General features: G+C 50.7%; 1 protein-coding gene across 1 annotated transcript in view; it reads left to right on the top strand.

Annotated features, from left to right (window-relative positions):
* The window catches only part of LOC144174286 (cystinosin-like), a 38,598-nt gene extending 17,212 nt beyond the window's left edge, over window positions 1-21,386 (top strand). Inside the window, exons 2-10 of the mRNA XM_077702897.1 lie at window positions 1,173-1,264; window positions 11,368-11,449; window positions 12,755-12,922; window positions 14,110-14,250; window positions 16,136-16,235; window positions 17,187-17,306; window positions 17,754-17,939; window positions 19,062-19,179; window positions 20,986-21,386. Coding sequence (XP_077559023.1) covers window positions 1,174-1,264; window positions 11,368-11,449; window positions 12,755-12,922; window positions 14,110-14,250; window positions 16,136-16,235; window positions 17,187-17,306; window positions 17,754-17,939; window positions 19,062-19,179; window positions 20,986-21,128 — 1,149 coding nt within the window. The 5' untranslated portion in view covers window position 1,173 and the 3' untranslated portion in view covers window positions 21,129-21,386. The remainder of the gene's footprint in view (window positions 1-1,172; window positions 1,265-11,367; window positions 11,450-12,754; window positions 12,923-14,109; window positions 14,251-16,135; window positions 16,236-17,186; window positions 17,307-17,753; window positions 17,940-19,061; window positions 19,180-20,985) is intronic.
* Window positions 21,387-21,609: the final 223 nt, after the last annotated feature.

Genomic DNA, 21,609 nt, shown 5'->3' with positions numbered 1-21,609 from the left:
GCAATGCTCTCGTGGACCCCCTGGGGTCTGAGTACCACTGGGTAATTGTTACGCTCCTTGACTCCACATTGCATGGGAACCAAATTATGTCGGCATTTTAGGGGCGAAGCCCCTCAGGGGCTGGGGCTTTTGGCGTCACCTGTCGTCGTCATCGTAATCGTCGTCTCATGTAGTCACGGTACTAATACACCGGGACACTCGTTTATGCCTCGCGCTGGATCGCTTCGTAACGCGCACTAAAAAAATAGCAGTGGCTTAGCTCGGCTATGCCAGGATAGCTAAGGTTCAGCTGGTTATTCTTAGGTTTCCTGGTTGTCTAGGATTACCTGATTATCATGCTTTTGCTGCTAAAATGATTTCCAATCCAATCAAGTCCAACCCAAATCAAATCCAATCCAATCGCGGCAGCGGTGGCTCCGGCGCGCCAGCTGTGCGCCGTGAGACGTCACTGCTCCTCGCGCATGCGCAGCACGGGTCTCCAGGAGCCACGCGAAACTGCTCAAACTCGGCCAGTGTAGTTCAAAGACAAGAAACATTTACAGCAAAACTGTATACCTCTACCCCCCAACGGTTTCATCTCCGTTGGCAAAAACTCAAAGGCTCTAAGAATACACTTATACACTGCATGCTTCGCCGCTTCCCATGTTTCACGTTGGTGGAGATGGCCCGGGATTTTTGCAGGCTAAGTGTACAGTTAGCCCATCAGTCATTCTCAATATAATTGTGCGAGCTTTCTAACACATTGTTCTCTCTCTCCTTTGTGTGATACGCGGCTATTCTGTCGTGTCCTGCCACTTTTCCTCTCTTCGACCCCTTCATCGCCTCTTCCACGTACCGTTAGTTACTAATGGGACCTCCCTAACTAAACTGGTTCTTTCGGTACTGCCTTCCGGACTAACATCCCTACCGCACTGAGTATAAAGATATTCAGCTCATCCATGTTGTGCGCAGTGTCACTGAATTTACCTTTTGGCGATCGACTTAGCAGTAGCTATTGCTAAAGCTGTTCATGCCTGAGTATATTTACACGATGCTTTGCCCGCATGTGCTCAGGTTGTCAATGCGCCTGGCCCGCGCGTAAATGATGTTTCAACCCAGTTAATGACGTAAAAGTTTGTTTCACGGTTGCTAATTTTTAAATGAAAGAATAAATGAGTGAATAACTATTTCAGAATGAAGGCGGCACGGCCCAAGCAGCTTCCATCCCAGATGGCAGCATTCTGTCAACTCCTGTGCACCTGCTTGATGATGGCGGTAGCCTCAGGTGAGAACTATTCATCTGCTTTGGGGCGGAAGAAGGTCTAACTGCCTTTACTGTAAGCTACCTGAGCGCTTGAAATTTGCTTTTCATCGCCCGTTTGACCTTTGCATCCATGATATCCTTTGCTGCCGACATGCTACTGACAGACGTGGTGGTGGTGGTGGTGGTGGCCCGAAAAATGGCGCATACCCACTTAGGGGGATTGGCCAAGAAGAATTATGTTTTCATTACAATCAATCAAGCTAGGCAAAATAATGGAGCAGAAGAAAGAATTTGGTCTAGGTTAATGAACGAGAGAGAGAGAGAACACGAGAAAAAAAACCACAGCGAGAAGAATAGGAAAACTATAGTAAAAGTCAGCCTAATCGGAATGTTTTTAACACTGCAGACGAGCTGTCTCCGAAATGAAGGAGTGGATGGCGTTGCACACGTCCCTATGGCATCGGCCCATCCTAGTCCTCCCAAATGACAAAAGCACCGGTACAGTTAAAGGCAGTCCAAGACGTAGCAGGGGAATCTCCAGCAGCCTTCTCCGATGGTTAGAAAATCGGCGGCAAAAAAGAAAGAAATGCTCTTCGGATTCAATTTCTTGGCAAAAGTGGCACAAAGGGGTGGTTATCAGATTTGCCCTGTATAAATACCGATTAAGTGGTGGCACACCACAACGAAAAGAAGTTATCAATACTTCGCACAAGCGAGTTTGGCATAAACTTCTCTCCCAGCGGTACCTGAGGTGTTCAAGTTCAGGAGAAGTGTTCAGACCATGGTCGGAGGCATCTTGATTGAACAGGTATTGGTGATAGCGTGCCAACAACACGAAAGAAAACGGGTGAAGAACCTCGACGATCGGTAAAGCCAAAGCTGTTTTAGCTAATATGTCAGCGATTTCATTGAGGGTTAACCCACAGTGGCCGGGCAGCCAAACGAGCCGAATCTCCCGCACATGAGTGGGGACGCAGGAATAAAAAGTTTTGGCAATAGGATGTAAAGTTTCTGAGGAGAGAGCCATGCACACGGACAAGGAGTCGGTGAGTAGCATCACGGAAGAATTCACCGGATCAAGTTTCAGGATTGCAAGGAGTAGAGCAAGAAATTCTGCATGAAAAATGGGGATAAAATCTGGTAATCGCAATGAAAAAGACCAGTTCAACGTCGGAGAGAAAGTGCCCACCCCAACCTTTTCGTCTTTTTTCGAAGCGTCAGTTGCAATGACCACGTGGGATGGGTATTCGGACTGGTGAGCCAGGAGAATGTTATTGAGTATGTTAGGCGGGAGAAGCTTAGCATTTTTAGGGAAAATATTATCAAACGAAATCCTTACTACTGTGGATGGTATCTGCAAGGCGGGAACTGACAGGAGGGTGGTGTTTAATGGAGTAAGCAACCAATTGGCAAAAATGACCTGTGGGCGCCGGAGACGAGACCAATATATACCAAAAAAGGACCTTGCATGCTCGAGGAAAACAGCCTGTGGTCTGGCCAGCGGGGACTCAAAGAACTTTGCGAATGCATTAACGGTTAGGTATTTGAACCTGGAGTTCAGCGTTAGGACTCCGGCTTCTAAGTACAACACTCTAATCGGGACGTAAGCGGGCAGGCCTAAGCAGCAGCGCAATGCTTGACGTTCAAGCTTCACCAAAGACAAGAGCTTATAGGCCGCAGAGCCAGAGAACAAAACGCACCCAAATTCTAAGACTGGGCGAACATACATGCGGTAGATCATCAAGAGTGTATCTGCTCTCAGACCTGATCGCTTGTGGCTAAGGCCCCTCAAAAGAGCGACAGCGCGGGAGCCTTTCACTGCAATGTGCTCAATGTGGAGACGCCAATTCAATTTACTGTCATATATAACTGCAAGGTGTTTTAGTGAATCAACCTGCCGAATGGATTGTTGACGATAGGATAACGAAATAGATATTGGGTCCGTAAGGGGGAACACGAGAATGGCACACTTATTAATATTTAACGAAAATTTCAGAGTGTCCAGCCATAGTTCTAGAGCATTCAGATACGACTGAAGAGAATGAAACAGGGAATGAATATCCTGCGAAGAAGAGAAAAAGGCAATGTCATCTGCATAAACGTATGTTTGTACATCAGGCTGACTAGGTATGGAGCTCAAGAGCACATTAAATAGCACTGGGGAGATGACAGACCCCTGGGGGACTCCACGCGTCTGCTTATACCGAGAAGAGGCGTAGCCATGTTGGTAACAAAAGAACTCTCTGCTTTCTAGAAAAGCCGCTATCCACGCAGTGATGTACTCCGGGAATGAATAATAAGCCAGGAGATCTAGGAGGATGCCATATTCCACGCTGTCGTAAGCTTTTGAAATATCCAGAGTGACCAATGCTGCAACCTACTGGCACCAACCCTCGAGCTGCCCCGTCGTATTTTCTTTCTCTCTGTTTTCGTCGTTTCTTTCGCGCTCTGTCTTAGACAAGTTCTAATTTTCGCGATATGTATACGGAAGGCAACTGCAATGTAGATACATTCCATGCATATTAAACACCTTGATTTTGTAAACTTGCGTGATGTATAATTAGAATCATGAGTGCGGCGAACTGGGCAATTTGGTGAATGTTCATGGTGAAAACAGCGCATAAAAGGCGAAGACAGAGAAGATCGACGCAAAGCTCCTCCCCTTTGCGACGTGCCTGCCGTGTACGGTGTTCAGTTTGACAACGGAGTGGAGGCATAGGCAAAAGTGATAACTCGCACCCTTTCAGTCTTGGCTGGCGATATCGCAATCTGCAGTACTCTGAACCGCTATCGAAACACAGAACAAAGAGGAAGAGCTTTGCACGGGTCTTCACAGTCTTGCGTGCGTAATCATGCGAACGGCACTTAAACTTCGCAGTTCGTTATCTCGGAGTACGAATGCGCCAGAAGAATTGTGCCAAATGAAACTGCATAGAAACACGATTGCGTCTAACTTTTGTATGCAAACATGCCTGCTTACTGCGGCCACTAAAAAAGTTCATTATTAAATTTTAGTTAATTATCCAAACGTCATCAACAATCACAACCTATTTCGGTGTCCCCCTTTGCGCGTAACCTCACTGTAGAGGTGGTCTTCATGTAAATGTAAGCGCCTAAATTTACAAAAAAATTGGCTCTAATCCACGCTGTGAAGGTGGTTGGAAAGCAAAACTTTAAACGACACCCACAACAATTGCCCGTGCGACGTCACTTGAATTCACACACGTGGCTCTACAAACAGTGAAATGATTCTACCAGCCGTTACTTGGAATTCGCGGGGGCGGTGTCGCGAACGCAGTCGCAGCGTCGGCCACGGCCGGGCTAGAGCGGTGGGCGCCGCCGCAGTAGCCCGGCCGTGCGTCGGCGGTAAGAAAACGGAGAGGAGCGTCTTTCCAAGGTTGAGACAGCGGAACCCAGCCATCCTGATGTGCTAGCTCGGGGCTACACCACCGCGCGACACAAGTGTAGACACCGAAACAATTCGGCATGTGAGCATATAGTGATTCCAATTTATACCGATTTAAAGTAGTTAGTTTAGTGTTTGAGAATTGCGAGAAAGCCGAGGGAACTTTTATAATCGTTATTTATCAGGACCAGTTGCTCCTTCCGCCTTCTGTAATGCCTCTTAAAACACAACCGAATTTGCATTCATCAATTTAAAAAACGGAGTCCCATTCGTGGTAAGCAGTGCGCAAAAGGTAGCGTTTCTCTAGCGGCCAGATGTCTGTCACCAGTTTAAAAACGGAGTCCCATTCGTGGCAAGCAGTGCGCAAAAGGTAGTGTTTCTATAGTGGCCAGATGTCTGTAAGTGGTCTCTACATTTTGCTTTCCCGCCCTTCAAACCCATCCTTTACGTATCTTTGCCTTACGACCACTTAATTCCGTCGGGTCCGGGTTACCCAGGAGGTGCTGTCGAATAAGTTCAGCCGTGCGAAGGAAGCGCGCAATGGACGCGAAAGCTGCGCCAAAACAGGCCCAAAACAACCGTCGCTAAAGCAGACAATAAAGACGCGTACCGCCAATGCGCCCGCGGTGAGCAGGCACCATCGCACGGGGAACGCTGGGTAAATTCGCCGTGTGATCTGCAGTGTGCTCCGTGAGTGAAACCCTCCGCCACATCCTCCCCCGTCAAAAACTTTCCGTTCCCTACAATGAAAAATAAATTAAATTAAAATGGGAACAAACCTGCGGGAGTTCATTGTCCCGCACGCCGCGAAAGAACCATTGGCTGGTAGAGGTAGAAAGGTTTGCTTTAAAACACCTGTCGACTTACTTTCAATCACCCTGTATAATGCGTGTATAAGCATGGGTAGACGTGTATATGCACACTAATGGGAGGGTCATATAATGCATTATTCGTTACTTTTATTTCAGCTGACAGGAAATGATGTGATAATTGTTGTGAAGTGTACTTCGTATCTTCTTTAAACTGCATGTGTAGTGTATGGGTACGGTTTTTCAGAATTCTTCAAGCCTGTCAGCATTCTGTGTCAACACAGTAACTGGCAGTAACTCATTTCTTCTTAGGGCTTGCAATGGTTGAAACCACATTTCTGCCTCAATGGTCACTTTGTCTCGATCCCCCGAAACATGCGCCCTACGCACCACACCGCTCGCCGTTCACACGCGCTACGGCCCTACACAGTTCACTTCGTTTACACAGGAAGGTTACACAGGAAGGATATATATTCTATGTCGATGCCACTGCCTACCCGTCTTACTCCTCCTTTGCCCTCGCGTCGTTACTTCAGATGCCCAAGTTACTACGGCAGCATCAATTTCTGCCGCCTCTCAGAGGCCGCCATCGCGCTTGCCATGACCCACTGCCCTTCTCTCACGATTGTGACTCGAAAATCGCAATCCGCAATTTCAGCGCTGGTAGGATTTCCGCTAATGACCTTGCCATCCTCTCCAGCCGACCCCCAACGCATGCCAAAGCTATTACCTACCAGCGCCCGAGGACATACCTACGGAGTTCTGAACACTCGGCAGCTCCAATCGCCGGGACTACCTTTAAGCTTCCAAAACATTGCAAAAGCTTCCACACCTTCCAAAACATTGCATCACAGTGCACCGTCTTGAACGACTCCCCCACCCCCCTGCCCGTCGCTCTACTTGGCGACAGCGGTAGGTCTTGTGCGTCAGCTCCAGACCCAGTCTTAAGGCACCTCGTGCACCGTGCCGTCTACTCTCCCTCCTGTCTCTCCTGCCCTGGAAGAGCTTACCTGAACCACGTATACTTCGCTGATGACCCTGACGACCCCTAGTCCCGAATCCGTGCAGGTGAGTACGTTTGCGCTGCCGTGGGAGGAGGCCATGCGCAGCGTAGCGCCTACAACCCAAGACAAAGTCCTGGAATGAGCGGAGAAGGTGGCAACGGCATACGATGTGTAGTGAGATGATATCAGGGTTCAATTGAAACATGAGGCTCACACTCGAGGTCAATGAAGAGAGATCTACGGACGAAGGTGAAGCGTAGAGGCTTTGTATTGAGATGTAAAGCGGGTCAAACGAAAAAAAAAAACGCTTACAGAAATGAAAGACGCCAAGAAAAGAAAAAAAAAAGCGGTAACGGGATTTGCAGCCGGGTTAGGATGATGGCTTCGCAGGAGCGGAACTACTACCTTATGAGACTTTTTTTCTCTTTAATGCATGGAAATTTTAGAAAAATTTAGAAGACAAGACACTTAACACACAATAGAAACACTAACAGACAGCAAAGGGCAAGGACATAAGTCAAACAAAATTCCCCCGCATTTCCCCGAGGGGGAGAGAGAGAGAGAGAGAGAGAGAGAGAAAGACTTTATTGAATTGTCCTGCGGGGGGAGGTGGGCGGGAGCCACTCAGGGCCTGCCCCCTCCTTGACGTTTCCTAAGTCGTCCCCGAGACAACGCCTTGCGGGCGTCTACGAGGTCGACGCGCGGAGGGTCGTCGGGTGTGATCCCTCAGACCTCCCGTCGGCGCCTCCCTACGCTTCTGCCCTGCAAGAGCAGCCTTGTATATGTGCGAATGCACGGTTGTCGGCCCGCTTGCGGCGCTTGCGCTCGGCCCCCGCAGCCCACCGCCTCGCCGCCTTCTCTTCCATCTCTTCCATCGGGTTTGTAGTATCACGTGTACACCACGCAGTTATCAAGCCGCTATAACGCCGCTGAGTCGCCAACGCACGCCGCTGACGACGTAGTTTGAATGCGTTAAAGATATAAGGCGCGTCACTAACACTGATATCAGCGTCGCGTCCGTGGCTTGGTCGGTAGAGCGTCGCGCTGCGGCCGCAAAGTCCTCGGATCGAAACCTGGCGCCGGATGCTGTTTCTTTTTTAAATATAGAGGAGCACTGCGGACGCCGCCGCCGCCGCCGCCGCCGCCGCCGGCGGTGGATGGTTTGGGGTCGCTTATAAAGTGCATTCGCACTTAAAAAACAGCGTGAGTCAGTCCTCCTCCTGCGCACAGTTCCACGCGAGTCCCATTTCAGTGATGATAGGGTAGAACAGGCTCACACGGGTAGTTCGTCGCTGTTGGTAGTCGGTGGTCGCAGTCGTGTTGGTCCCGTTGGGCCATGAGGCCCCACGTCGACCCGAGCTGTAGGTGAAGCAACCAGGCGCAGCATGAATGGCAGGAACACGAGGTGGTCCGGCACGGACCCCTCTCCCGGCGTCCCGGGAACGGCAGTCAAGGGTAGGCGTGGCGTCCCCGACGGGTGGTCCGTTCGAACAGATGGCGGCCCTGCCGATGGCCCGAGGGCCAGGCGCCCCGGCATAAAGCACGGCTGCCCGGTGCGGCGGCTGATACAGGTGACCGGCGCTATGGCGCGGCCCCCGTTATCTTGAGGTTGCTGGCGACGACACGGTGCGGTGGCAAAGGCGCCGTCGATAGGTGTGGGTGACGTTCGGTGCTGTTACGACTCAGCCCGCCGCTGGGCTTTGTTTTAACACTCCGCGGCTGTGCGGCGAAGCCTCCAGTACGTGCGCCTTTCAAGCAGACCACCCCCCCCCCCCCCCCGTGTCGGTGACTCATGCTTTCACGCCTCGATAAGCCTGAGTCAGACGCTTCGCTTTCGGCGAATTTCAAACTTCGGCGGTTGCCGACGAGGCAGGCTTCAACGCGCCCCAAGGACACAGAGGCCTCGCGTCCGCAGCGGAGTCCTCCTCTCTCCCCTCTCTCGGACTCAGCGTGCGCCGCTACTACCGACTGCTCACGAACTCTGGAAAGAGCGTTGTGTGTCTGTGACGTTCGTGGCGTGTGCACATTCTAGAGAGAACCCTGTTTTGACCGTTGCTGCTTTTGGGTATAAATAGAGCCGCCCAAGCGCTGTATTTTCATTCCTGTTTGAGCAGTGAATCAATGCTGTCACTCTGCACGAGTCCTGTACTGTAACCTCGCCCGTCGGGGCATTGTTGGCTTCGGCTCATCTCTCGCTATGAAGTAAACAGTTACGTTAGCCTACGGCTTCTGGACTTCATCACGGCTGCAACAGCGGCTGGCCGCTCGCCTCATACCACACTACCAAACGTATGTCGGAGGCGACGGAGCCCGGCTCGGGTCGGCCTTCCCGTATGCAACAGTGCTTTCGAAGCGCACCCCAAGCTTCCGCTGACCGCCGGTGGTTGGTTGGTTGGTTGGCTGCCTCATAGCATCGCACATACCCACGCGGGGGATTGGCCAAGACGCCTCTGTACCTAATCAGGATGTGACCTATGTTATTTTAGATGTCAAAATTTAGAAAAGGAAATACAGAGCAGAAAATATTTTTTTATAATATGGAAGTAGAGTCAGGAAGAAAAACCAAACAAATGTGAGCGCTTAGCTGGTTAGCAGGGAAACCGGCCTGTCACCACAACATAAGAGTGAAAGGCGGACACAGCATCCCTGTGGCAAACTCCTTTGGCGCCTAGTGACAGAACTTCGGAAGTACAGATAGCGGAAGGTGGAGCCAATTAAAGGTTGACGCCAGATGCGTACGTCGCATCGGGAAGAAGCTGCGGAAATGAAAAAGAAAATCTTCTATATTTTCCAGTTCATCGCAAAACGGGCATTGCGGAGATGGAGCCATACCAGATTAATGAAGATAAAAATTTAATTTGGGATTTCGCATGGAAGTTTAGTGATTGCTGCCTCGCGTATCCTTGATTCGCAAAACCTCGGTTCCCGTGAATGACGAAGGTAGTTATAATCGCTAGAAGAGAGAAGGGCATCTTGCCGATAAGTCTGGAGCGGTTGTAAATGCCTAAATCACACCCCCAATAGAAGGTTATCGTGTGGACATCGCACTACCCCGGGGTTACCAAGAGACAGACAGGCTAATTGATTGGTTGTAGGGTTTAACTCGCCGATGCAACGCAGGCGATGAGGCGCCCCGTAGTGGAGGGCTGCGGATTAATTTTGACAACCTGGGGATCTTTAACGTGCACCGAAATCGTATACACACGGGCGTTTTTTTATCTTTTCGCCTCCATCAGAAAAGCGGCCGCCGCGGCCGGGAATCGAACTCGCGACCTCGTGCTCAGCAGCACAACGCCTTAGCCACTGAGCCACGGCGGCGGGTAATAAAATAAAAATGTTTCCACCACCGCCACCACAAGCACTCACCTTTTCGCGTTGCACTTAAAACCGTGTTCTATTAACACACTCCCGCCTCAGCAATATCAGCTCAGGTTTTACTCTTTTTTGGCGAGGGGAAGGGAATGCTGACGTGAAAGAGACCCTGCAACACTGCCGATGAAGGTTTTCGCTCTCCTTTGTGCACGGAAGCACTGCAAAAAGCCATAGCTATCGCCAGCACGGAGCGACACGCTCGCTCGGTGCGAGTGCTTTTCTTTGAAGTGGCCATGAAATGCGTTCATTGCTATATACAGCTGAAAGGAAGCCAGCCAAAAGCCGCAACATCGCACGAATGACGCCATTCGAGCACGTGAACAAGACCAAGACCGGGCAACAGAGGAAGGTCTTTTGAGCAAGTTCCTGGTTATCTGGAAGGCGGAGGGCAGTAATTTTTGGATAAGATACTTTGAGACCCCAAATTTTAAGCACGGGGCGCGCTTGTCGGCTACGTTTTGAAAGCATTCAGGTTTATAAAAAAGCTGGTAAAAGTTGCAGGGTTGCTTGAAATCACATGCGCTGGGATCAGTTTAGTATTTATCTGTGTTATGCTTATTTTCACCTGCGCTTTTAGCTTCATAATTGCTATTGTAAATTTATACCAGCGTCGTGAATAGATGCTTATATACTTTGTTAGTTGCTTCATTCCTTTGCGTTCTCCTTTTGGTATAATTTGTGTCCTCTATATCTACTCTTCCTGGAAGCTCGAAAATAATTAATTAATTATTTAATGGGTCATTGCAGCCGATACGGCCGAGTTAATGCGGCCGTGTTCTACCTTCTGCGGACTCCTCCTCTGCATACTGGGCCGCCTTCGGGGCCTACAATGAACAGAAGGTCGCCATCGCGCTTGCCATGACCCGCTCGCCTAATAGTTGTGAGGGTCTTTGAAGTTGAAGCCCACAAACTCAGCGCTGGCAGGACCTCCGCGGCTGCCTTGCCGTCCACTCCCCCCGACTCGCATCCCACACTGTAGCACTTTGGATTACCGCAAATGCTGACCTCTCTGGCAGTGAGACAGCTGTGGCCAGTGCCCGAGGATTCACCAACGAAAATGTGGCCACTCGGCAGCCACGATCGCTGGGGCCACCCACCAGCTTCCGCGATTGCCTCTAGCAATATCACGTCCTATCACCGTCTCGCACGACTCCTCTACCCCCCATACCCATCGCTCCACTCCTTGACACCGACAGGCGTAGTGGTGTGAACTCACCCCTGCAGTCGTGAGGCACCTCATCCACCCCGGCCTTCTGTCTCTTCTGACCTGGAAGAGGTGACCCAAACCACATAATGCCCCGGATGGACTCCTCCGAAAGTCCTCCATGTACTCGCCACCCTTGAGCAGTGTAAGGCTACCGTGCGCAATTCAGCCTGCAGAATCCAAGACCGAGGTCTCGACGGGGAGGAGAGGGTGGCAACCACTCGCCCCATGTAGGCTCTTCCGCCCCCTCTTCCGCCACTGTTTTTTGTCTCCTCGACTATAAAATCGTTTTAACACCACCACAACACTCTTTCTAATCTGCTTTTTAGGAGATGCCTTGAAGCTGCGCCTGTCAACACGTGAGCTTGGCATCCCCATCGGCGAGAATGCAGGGTTCTTCACGTACCTCAAGTAAGTGTTTCACCGCCGCTCTTATTTATTTTTTTTTTTTGCGCTCTGGCATACCTTCTCTCTGCAGGCGTGTTTCACCGCGTATAGCTGCACCATGCATACTTACACCAGCTCATGCCGGGATTTGTGCTTGTCAGCAAATGATAAAATCCAGTAATCGAGAGATAAACGAATCACTGAATCCACTGCCCACCTACCTAATGTGGAAGACAAAGCGGCTATGTATCGCGAACTTGGTGCCTCATGTGCCCGCATGCACGATACCCCACACCCAGAACTGCTCATGTGCACAATTCGTACGTGCCGTGCCCGCCGTCTCCGTTCCTTGTCGTAAGTGGCCGCACCAGCTAAGGCCATTCGTCTATATATGTGCTATACACTCCGAGGCAAATGAATGGCCGCGGCATATGCCCACTCGGCTGGAGTCAGCTGAACCGCTGCCTCCACAAGGAAGCGGAGACTGGCTAACCGGAGTGAAGGCTCAGCGGGGTCGAAACAGTCGAGCCCCCAACAAAGGCTGGTGACGGTCAAGCCGCCATAAACTGGGTGTCCCGGTGGCGCCTATACTGGCAGAGCAGGCGCCAATGTTCTATTTATCTGAGTCCCTCTTCGCGGGACTTTGAGTTGGTGTTACTGGAGTGCGCGGGAAAAAATTGTTTGGGGAGTTTGTTCGCGGCTAAAGTAACAAATGGGCACAGCGCTAGCACACAAGGGCGAATGTAATGCGCAGAGCGGCGTGTCTGTCATCCTGCGTCTTTTTTCGTCCTCGTCGGTTAGCGCTGCACCCCTTCGGTACTATAGTACGACCCTAACAGTGCACGCGAACAGAAGGCATAGCCCCTATAAAAGCCCATCGACAGTTCCCAAGCGCCACCTGATTTAATCATGATTGGAGGCATGGCAGGCTGAATAGAAATCCCGAGGCACTCTGCCCTCTGAGCTGTCTCGTGTTTTCACCCAATCTCGGTCGTATAGCCTGAGTGGCCAGAAAGCTAACGGTGTCGCCCAGTGCCTGTATCATTATAACTGTCCTAATCGTTTCCCTCTTTTCTTTTTAGAAGTTTTACATTGTACAGATACTGCTTACTACTTTGCATTCGTGTCATGAATAATTGGCAATAGAAAACTTTAATGTGCCATGTTCGAGAGAACGAGAGAGAAATTTTGATATATTGTATATGCCAGCCCCAGCCATGGCTTCTGCAAGCTGACTAATCTTTGTGCACAGCCTGTGTGCCGCTCGGCAGGCTTAGCATATACAGCCACGTGTCGTCGACTGTTAACCTGGACCGTGCCCGCGTGCAGTGTGCCGTCCAATGAGAGCGTGGAGGTGCACGCGGCCGTAGCTGAAGGAGCGGGAGTGGTCGGCTTACCTGGGCCAGCCTGGCGGGCGCTTCCTGCGTGGATCAACGTCTCTGCCATCCAGGCAGGCCATGCCACCGTCACACTGAACGCGTCCCTGCCTTCCGTCAGGTACACTGGCGCCTGCGTTTGGCACGGACGCATTCTTTTGCTCGACAGGTTGTGTGGTGCATACACTTATCGCCATCAGCTGCCGTGTACTGTAGTCACGGGAGACGCGAACACTCAAGATACGTTCCCACAGGCGGTCCTGACAATTTCAATGTTATCATGACGTTGTCACTCGAGTGCAGCCAAGCTAAAACTACGCGAGCGGTTGTAGACGCGATTACTGAAAATAAAAGAAAATACCTGCCTAAATCAATAGAGTCAGCGCTTTTATATATATAGTGTTTTGAACTGGAACTGAACCGAAAAAAGAAATAACGGTTACCGGTACATGCCGAAACGGTTCGACCCTCCGTTGTTGATATTGCACAGTCAATGCAATTTAGGCCTTTTTTTCTTTCACGTACCATCAACTTCGTACCCTCTCGCGCACTTTCCCCTCCAGACAAGTGAACATTAACACGCGCTATGTAACAACAGGGGAAATGACTGAGCACCAATGTAGCAATGGTCTGTTGCTGCTGGAAGCGCGAGCGTAGTGCAAGCTGACCAAACGAAATGTCATTCCCGCCAGCTTGCAAAGGATATAAAACGACTTTGCCCATCCCCAGCTGCGACTTTATGGGAGCAATCAGGCTGCAGGAGTGCTCCACTGCGCAACAGCGAAGGCCCACGCCCGATGTGTGCAAACTTTTTGCATTTCATAATTTGTTTAAAAGGTCCGACACCTGCAAATTGTTAATACCTGACAAGTGTGACCGCAGGAGCTGCTCAGTGGCTAAGCCGTTTGCTGTTGACCACAAGTGGCCTCGATCTCCCATCCCCACGACCGTTTTTCTGGGGTAGATGGAAATCGAGAACGTCCGTGTATCGAGATTTTGATCCACGTTTAATATCACCAGCTCGTTAAAATAAGTCTGCCGGCCTGCAACATAAGCTGCGCCTCGAAGCAGAGATATAGCACGGGGCATCAAATGCGCCAGTTTTTGTTTTATGTGTTGGCTGCGCTAAACAGCTCTATGTGTGCCCTGTTTCCCGTGACACGATAACTTCTAGCAGCAGCAACGTTGGTGAAATGGCCATCGCGCTGACTGAGCCAGTACGCGGCCTCGCCTAATTTCTCCTGCATCCGGGCAGGAGCGTACTTGTGAGCTCGTGCACCCTTGCCTCACGCAGCCGCTCCTTCGCAGAACAAGAGAGGCCTTCGTCCGAGTCGGCGTCTTCAAGCTTGGCTGGCTGGTGACGTTCAGTGACGTGGTGGGCTGGGTGTACTTCGTGGCCTGGTCCGTCTCCTTCTACCCGCAGATATACCTCAACTGGAAGCGAAAGAGGTGAGTGCGCCCGCGCTCTTTGGACCAGTCAGGGCGTATACTGTATGCACCAGCCGCTCGGCTACGCCCCTGGACCCCGTGCTCGGACATCGTCTAGCCGCCCATCGTATCAAAGCTTACCATCACTCAACCGGAAATGTTCACCATACATTTTATCACAATGCTTATCAGAAATACATCCGCATGGTACTATCAGGTTGAACCCCAGAACTCAAGAGTATGGATCCCTGCGATAAGTGAGGTATTAACATCCTGTCTGAGAATTTTTCATCAAAGAATGACCTCGTGGTTCCGGGGATCGTAACGAAGGCTTCTTAATGAATCGCAGTAATAAGAAGATATACGATAGCGACAAGGCAAGAGAAATGTCAATGGTAAAAGCAAAAAATGTGTGTAAATAACAGCGTTAAAACCAATAAAATCTGTGTCATCTCTTCACCATCAATGACAGAAGCATCAGCCTGCTGTTGTCTATTGCAAGACTAATGCCTCCCTTACCTGCTTCCATCCTGCAACACCTTAATCCATGTTTTTGTACCTGTTCCGTCCATTTAATTGTCCCATTCCGTCTCACGGAGGCCCCCCTTCCTACTCGGGTGACGTGGCTGGCATATACCAGCACTTGTTTGCCTTGTTGTCAGCTTGGATGTCCCCTACATGAGATTGTTTCCTAATCCGGGACGCTCGTTTCCTGTCCCTAAGCGCTAGCCACATATATCCATTCCGTGGCTATTTGGGCTGACCTACCCTTTTTTTCCTGGATGCTAAGTATGAGCCCAATTTTCTGCCTCATCAGTTAGCGCCTGGAAGAATGCGTCGATTAGTGGCACATTGGAAGCACTCAATGTGGCAAAATGTGTAGAAGAAGCACGACAAAAAAGCACATATGGGATTGGTTGAATACAGGGTGTTTCAGGGAAGACTAAGAATTAAAAAAAAAAAACTAAGAAAAGCTTCGCGGCCGCCGAGCTCGAGATGCCCGCGTTTATAGGACTGAAGTATACTCAGCCCGTAGGTCTGCGGGCAATTACATTTTCGCAAACCTAGCGCTGGATATCGGGGTGACTGGTGATTTTCCATATTACAATCACACGCCTACCACTGATAATTAAAAAGCTGACTAGTACTAGTTAATTGTTGGCCTAATTAGCAAATAGAACTCGTTTTATTGCTCCCGCCACGGCCCGTGATCACGTTGAACAAGAAAAACAATTTCGCCTCTGAAAGCCAATTTTTAGTCTTCCTTGAAGCACCGTGTAGCGTCCTCGAAGGGGCGCTCACGTCAATTTGTAGAACTTATTTGGTGGCTGCATTGCGTGCTTTAACTTTTGTCATTTGTAATCTTGCCAGTATTTATCTCAAGACTATTGAGGGATCTTTATAGCGCCTATAGTTCTCTCGAAGGCGTTGTCAGTATACGTCACTCCCGCTAATGTTTCGTCACTGCAGCACAAAATTTGAGAGTTCTTCAACATATCTTACGCTTTCTTTTCTCGGTTAAAAAAAAAACGTATTTCGTGGCTGCAGTGGAGCTGAGTGAGTTAACAAAGGCCAGTTGCTTTCAATTGAACAAAGCTTTATTTTGTCTTCATGGCCCCTTTCAGCGTGTCTCTCCTGCTATCTGTGTACGGTGGTGTTAGGTTGTTTCTTGTGTTTGTTTTTAGCAATTCTTCGTGCGCCACCATTAAGGCCAGTCACACATAGTGAGCGCATTGATAAACATGATTTGCTGCTTATTACCCAGTTATATTACCCATAATTACCCACTATTATGTACATCTTGTGGCAGCTGTGTACGTAGCACCGCTGTTCCATTCAGCGAGCTGTTCCCCCTCCCCCTGTTCACCTGAGTGGCTGCGTCATTGATTCGCACACCGTGGCGCAGCGTCGGGGGCCTGAGCTTCGACTTCATCGGGCTCAACCTGACTGGCTTCCTGGCATACTCGTTCTTCAACCTGGGCATGTTCTTCAGCCGCATCGTTCAGGTCAGAGGCTTCCCTGCGCCTTTTCGTAGCCGATCGGTTGGAGCGCGAAGTTAATAAGCGCAAAGAATGTTTCTTTGCCTTGACCAAAACCCCTTTGCAGGAAAGGACTCTTGCTTGCTTGTGCGGCCTCAGTGATGACCATGCACTAGTTTCCTAGGTCCTTATTTCTTTCGTCATGCCTAAAAGTGATTGAAAACGCAACAATATTTTTAAAACGCATTATGAGCTGTTTTCCGCCTGCGTAGTCTAAAAGCAGAAAGTGTGTCCGCTGTTTGCGAAATTGTGACTGTTCAGGGGAGTGGTCTCTTGTATATTGGGGGGGATTTAGAATGTCGAACATGGACCTCTTGCGCGTGCAAGTGACACTGAGCTGCAAGTCACTTGCAGCTCCCTTCTTTTTCTCTTTACAGTGTAAAGAGAGGGAGGAGGGAGCTTGTGCACACCAATGTAAGGGCCCAGCCACGTGGACGCGCAATTACGACGTGGCTCGGCGTAAGCGCGCGTAAGCTTAAGCGTACTCCGCCTTACGGTGAATGCATCGGTATGCGCCTGTTGCGCCCAAGACTGCGCAAACCAGATATCCGCGCAATGCAACCGCGCGAACTACGCGCTGAAACCAGTTCCGCCTGCGCATCCGAGTGGACGGCTGGTTGAGCGGCGGAGTTGGTAGCCAGAACAGCGCTCTGTTTCTTCCCGCGTTGAAAGTGGTTTGTCATGAAATAAAAACGAGTCATTGTTTTACCGTTCTTCTTTAGGGCCTAATTTACCGGTCAGGCAAGCCTTGTTTTGAAACAAGTCCAGCGGCCTATAGCTGTTGCAGTAGCATTGGGCTGCTTGCCCTCGCCGGAGTCTGTGCGGCAGCACGTGGTGGTCTACGCGCCCTTACGTCGATGCGCGAGTACTTTGTTATTTGGCGCCCATGTGCAGAAAGCTTGTCTATCACATTTACAGGACGAATACCGCGCCCTGCACCCTAGGGGCGTGATCCCTGTGGAGCTGAACGACATCGTGTTCGGCCTGCATGCCGCACTGGCCACTTTCATCACCGTGCTTCAGTGCTGCTTCTACGAGGTGACCCATTTCTCGCTACACGGCGCCCATTGCATTTCAAGCGGCCTAGACGACGAGCAAAAGTTTGGCCAGTGATTCAAGTATAGCAGCGTGGAATGAGTTTAGTTGGAGTCCACTTACGAGCCTTTCCTAATTGGAAGTTCGAGGTAAACATAAGTGACTGACCCCCCCTCCCCCTTCCCTCCCCCCCACATGACAGATCGTCTTGCAGTCACATTGTTTCGCACCGCAATTGTGTACATCCATGCTTCTAGTAACAGACGTTCTATCCAGTGGACTTCAGTAGGTACACGAGCTGCTGCTTGGGACGCCTTTCCATTGCCGGGTTCACGCAGATTCTTGGCATACAAGTATCGTGGCTTTGTTTCGGCTGACACGAGCGGCCCACGGTTGGGCGCCCCGCCGGGTTCAGTTGTGGGGCGGGTCCTGTTCCCTGGTGGTGTGCAGCGCGAGCAGCAGCGGGTGTCCCTGGCGGCGAGGGTGCTGCTGGGCGCCGTGTGGGCGGGGGCGGCCGTCTACGGCGTCGTCACGCTCTCCGCCGGCCGGCGACTGAGCAGGAGCCCGTGGCTCGACTACCTCTACTACTTCTCGTACTGCAAGCTCATCATCACCCTCACCAAGTACATGCCTCAGGTACGTACGGATCGCTTTCGAACAGTACTTCTCCCACAGGCTGTGAGCGATTCCTCGTGCTGCGTGCGTCTCGATGGCAATACTCCGTCCCCTCGACTGTGCGACTGCGCGCCGTTTTTGCTAACGATGCCCTCTGAACTTCACTGGAGGCAGGACTGGCAGGAGGCAGGACTGGAGGCCTGGCGAACTCGAGTCGAAACCAAGCCGGTTGCGGCTCAAAATTATTGAGACCTTAGCAGCTCAAAAGTTGATTCCATTTTGCTAGGGCATGGCCGAACGCAATATTTTGTTCAACCAATACAGCAACGCGCAACACATAGCTGTCTAGTGAACAAATGACGAAATTCAGTAGGGCAACAGTTCTGAAACGTGAGCACTTAGCAACCTGTGTGGGAAGGACGTAGATGGAGTGTGCCATCATGCGACGGGAAGCGTTACGCAATCGCAGCCGCGAGACGTGCAGCGGCAAAGAATGGGCGCCGGCATCGCAAAACAGCAGCAACATGGAGGTTCCTTTGTCCTGCAGTTAATGAACATGATGGTGCTGGCAAGCTTGATGAACTTTCGCATGTGCAAGCTTAATTGTTTTAGCAAACTACTACGGCTATGTTGTACTCCTATTGGCAAGCCAGTGTGGAACTATTTTACAGTAAGTGCCTGATCAAATAAAAGTTGCGATCTTATCACGCGTCCAGTGGGCCAAATATTTAACTAGCGTTCGGGAGCGGTCACTTTTCATGCGTCAGCGGCGTATGACGGAAGCCAAGTTGCAAACAGGTCGACTTCCAAACAGGTCGGAAGCCAAGTTGCAAACAGGCCCATCGTCTGCAAGGCTGTTCCTTCCAAAGAGCGTCATTAATATTGAAAAATCGCAGCTAGCGCACGCTAGTTAAAGATTTGGCCGACTGTAAACATACGCGCCCCCATACTCTTATATCAGCGCCATCTGATGATTGCAGCGCCTCCAGCTTTTCGTGCCTAGCTTTCTGCCCGCTGCACAAACTCTGCGTGGATGCTCTCACGGTTCCGCACACTGAGTGTGGGGGTCTCCCTAACTGCGGTGACATTTCGGTCGTGCGTTGCCCTGTCGAGTACGAGTTCCCACTTTGGCCCCTCCTGCAGGCGTACCTGAACTTCAAGAGGAAGTCCACCGTCGGCTGGAGCATCGGAAACATTCTGCTTGACTTCACGGGAGGAAGTCTGAGCTTTCTTCAAATGTGCCTGATCGCCCACAACTACGGTACGTGCGCTAGCTGTACGCGTATTGTTTTGACAGACGCACTTCAATGCGGTCCGAGCAACGCGAGCAGCGGACGACCCACCATATAGTCCCACTTGAGAGGAGGACCCCACCCACTATGTATGACTCTTCACTGGGAAATTATTTTCACCAAAAAAGGCTTACCTCTTTTTCTTTATAACTCACGCCCTTACACTATGCCTCCCCTAAAAACGAGCCAAAGCCCTCTTTTACGGGAGTATCTAATTTGCATAACACTCGTTAAAGCCTCTAAATTACTATAATGTTGTTCGAACACAAATATGAGCTAACAAAGGGCGCACAGGCTGTTTTAGAGCGAGATCCCCAAATTCCCCATCGTGTGGAGAACCATCGTTGTTGTAGTTGCTGTGCGGTGCAGAAAATGGCCGGCGCCGCTGTAAATAGTAAACAAAAACAGATTGGCCACAGCAGCAAACCACGGTGCCTTCGTCCCTGAGATGGGGAGTTGGTCCTCCGATTCATGGCTGTTTCGTAGCCCAGAGCTTAGCGGAGCCGTGACTACGCCGCTCTGAGCGCTTCCATTGTACGCGACAGTGCGCTTATACGTAATATATCATGCTCATAAGTAGGCGGATGCTACGCAGTTTGAAATTATCATCCTTAAAGGAGTACTGACACGAAATTTCAAAGCTGAGATAACTATGTAAAACGCTTCCTTTTTATCAGGAGATATCTCCCAGCAAGTTTCAACAGCAACCGTTCAGCGAAACATATTTAAAATCCATTTTAATCTTCGCCCGCACGAGAAAGCCCAGAGCGGGCCGACGTGACATCATCTGCTACGTGCCCCAAACTGCCGACGTCGGGGCTCCCGTGACGAAGCCGACGCGCTGGCTGTGGTTGGCGCGCGCTGCTCGGGCGTGTGTACACGTCATGGTTTTGGGACTGACGTCATGCTGCCCGGGCCTGTGGGGACGGCGAAAACCTCGGCCAGTCTGGGCGCGCGCGTGCGCTCGCTCGCGCGCGCTTCCAGAGAGGCAGCGATACGGCAAGAATGGTGACGTCATGTTATACATGCTGTCATGGCGGCCGCTCGGCGTTTTTCAGTCGAAACCGAAACTGGCACGAATAAACGACGCCGTAAATGAATGTTTACGCTGCGCTCGACCGTCTAATCTGTCATTCTATGATTAGTGGGCTGGTAGGCACGCATAGCAGCGAAAAAAACGTAACATAAAAATTTCGTGTCAGTACTCCTTTAAACACTAATTTCCCAGTTTCCCGTCTGACCATGTCGTTGTCGTGGAGTACGTTTTCGTGCATCAGACCACTCACTCTTAATAAAAAAAGTTCGTAAAAGGGTAGTGACGGCCGCATTTACTAACTCCTTACGAACCGTACTACCCCTCGGTACGGCACGTAGGCTCTGCCACGAGCAACTGCATGGTTAGGGAATTAACTGAGTGTAAGAAGTAGTATGCGCTAGAATAAGGTCGCGCGCATGACTAGGTTATGCATGGCCTGTTAGTAAACGCATGTAGCTCAGAAGAGTGCTATCGCTAGGACTTTACTAGGGGAGGTAGTGGTACTTACTGCCGGCTTCAGTTAGTGGGGCCTGCTGCATTTACTACCTCCAGTTACTAAAAACCTAGTGTATACTGGGGCAAGTAACTTTTCAGTATTCTATTAGTGAATGCCCCGACCTTTTTTTTTTTTTTAATGCTCGTTCAGGTCCGTTCGCTAGAGTCAGCAGTGCACGCGCAGGGAGGGGGTCGCTGCCTGATTCACGATGCCCAACGCGTACCGTCGCTTGTGCGCGTGCAGATGACTGGACGTCCCTGTTCGGCAACGTGGTCAAGACTGGCCTCAGCTTCATCAGCATGGCCTTCGACGTGCTCTTCATTGTCCAGCACTACGTCCTCTACAGGCATGGCGGGAGCGGACGCCTGGAGAACGAGGAGAGCTAGCCAGCTGTGCGACCACGTCGGCGCCGCAGCAAAGGTCACCGGCCAGCGGGGCCCACTGCCGGGAAGGCCTGCCTCGAGTCTATTGCGAGGCTGTTGCCATAGGCGTAGCAGCATATTCTGCTGCTGGACACTGAGCGCCAAGCGTCTTGTTGCTCCCCTCAGTGCACACCACGGCGACCTTTGTATACTGGCTCCCAATTGACTGTTACCCAACGCGTACCTTATGAACTCAATTAAATCTCATTTTTGTTACTTTGACATAGGCTGCAGCTCTGCTCTCCACTTCCAAACCAGAGCTGCCCGTGAACTAGACTCCGTGGGGAAGTCGCTCGCTGAACGGCTGCATTTACGGGTTGAGCATATTTCGCCCAGCCTAATGCAGTCCGCAGTGCATATCTGGTTATGCTAATTTCCCCCTGGCAAGTCATACACCTTTATGTGGAACCATATTGATTACCAGTCAGAAGTAATTAATTTTTCA

This window comes from Haemaphysalis longicornis, unplaced genomic scaffold, assembly GCF_048455015.1.
Source record: "Haemaphysalis longicornis isolate Haplotype H1 unplaced genomic scaffold, Haemaphysalis longicornis Haplotype H1 scaffold_3, whole genome shotgun sequence".
NCBI lineage: Eukaryota > Metazoa > Arthropoda > Arachnida > Ixodida > Ixodidae > Haemaphysalis > Haemaphysalis longicornis.
The sequence above is the reverse complement of the archived record's forward strand: the minus strand, read 5'-3'. Positions and strand labels throughout refer to the sequence as shown.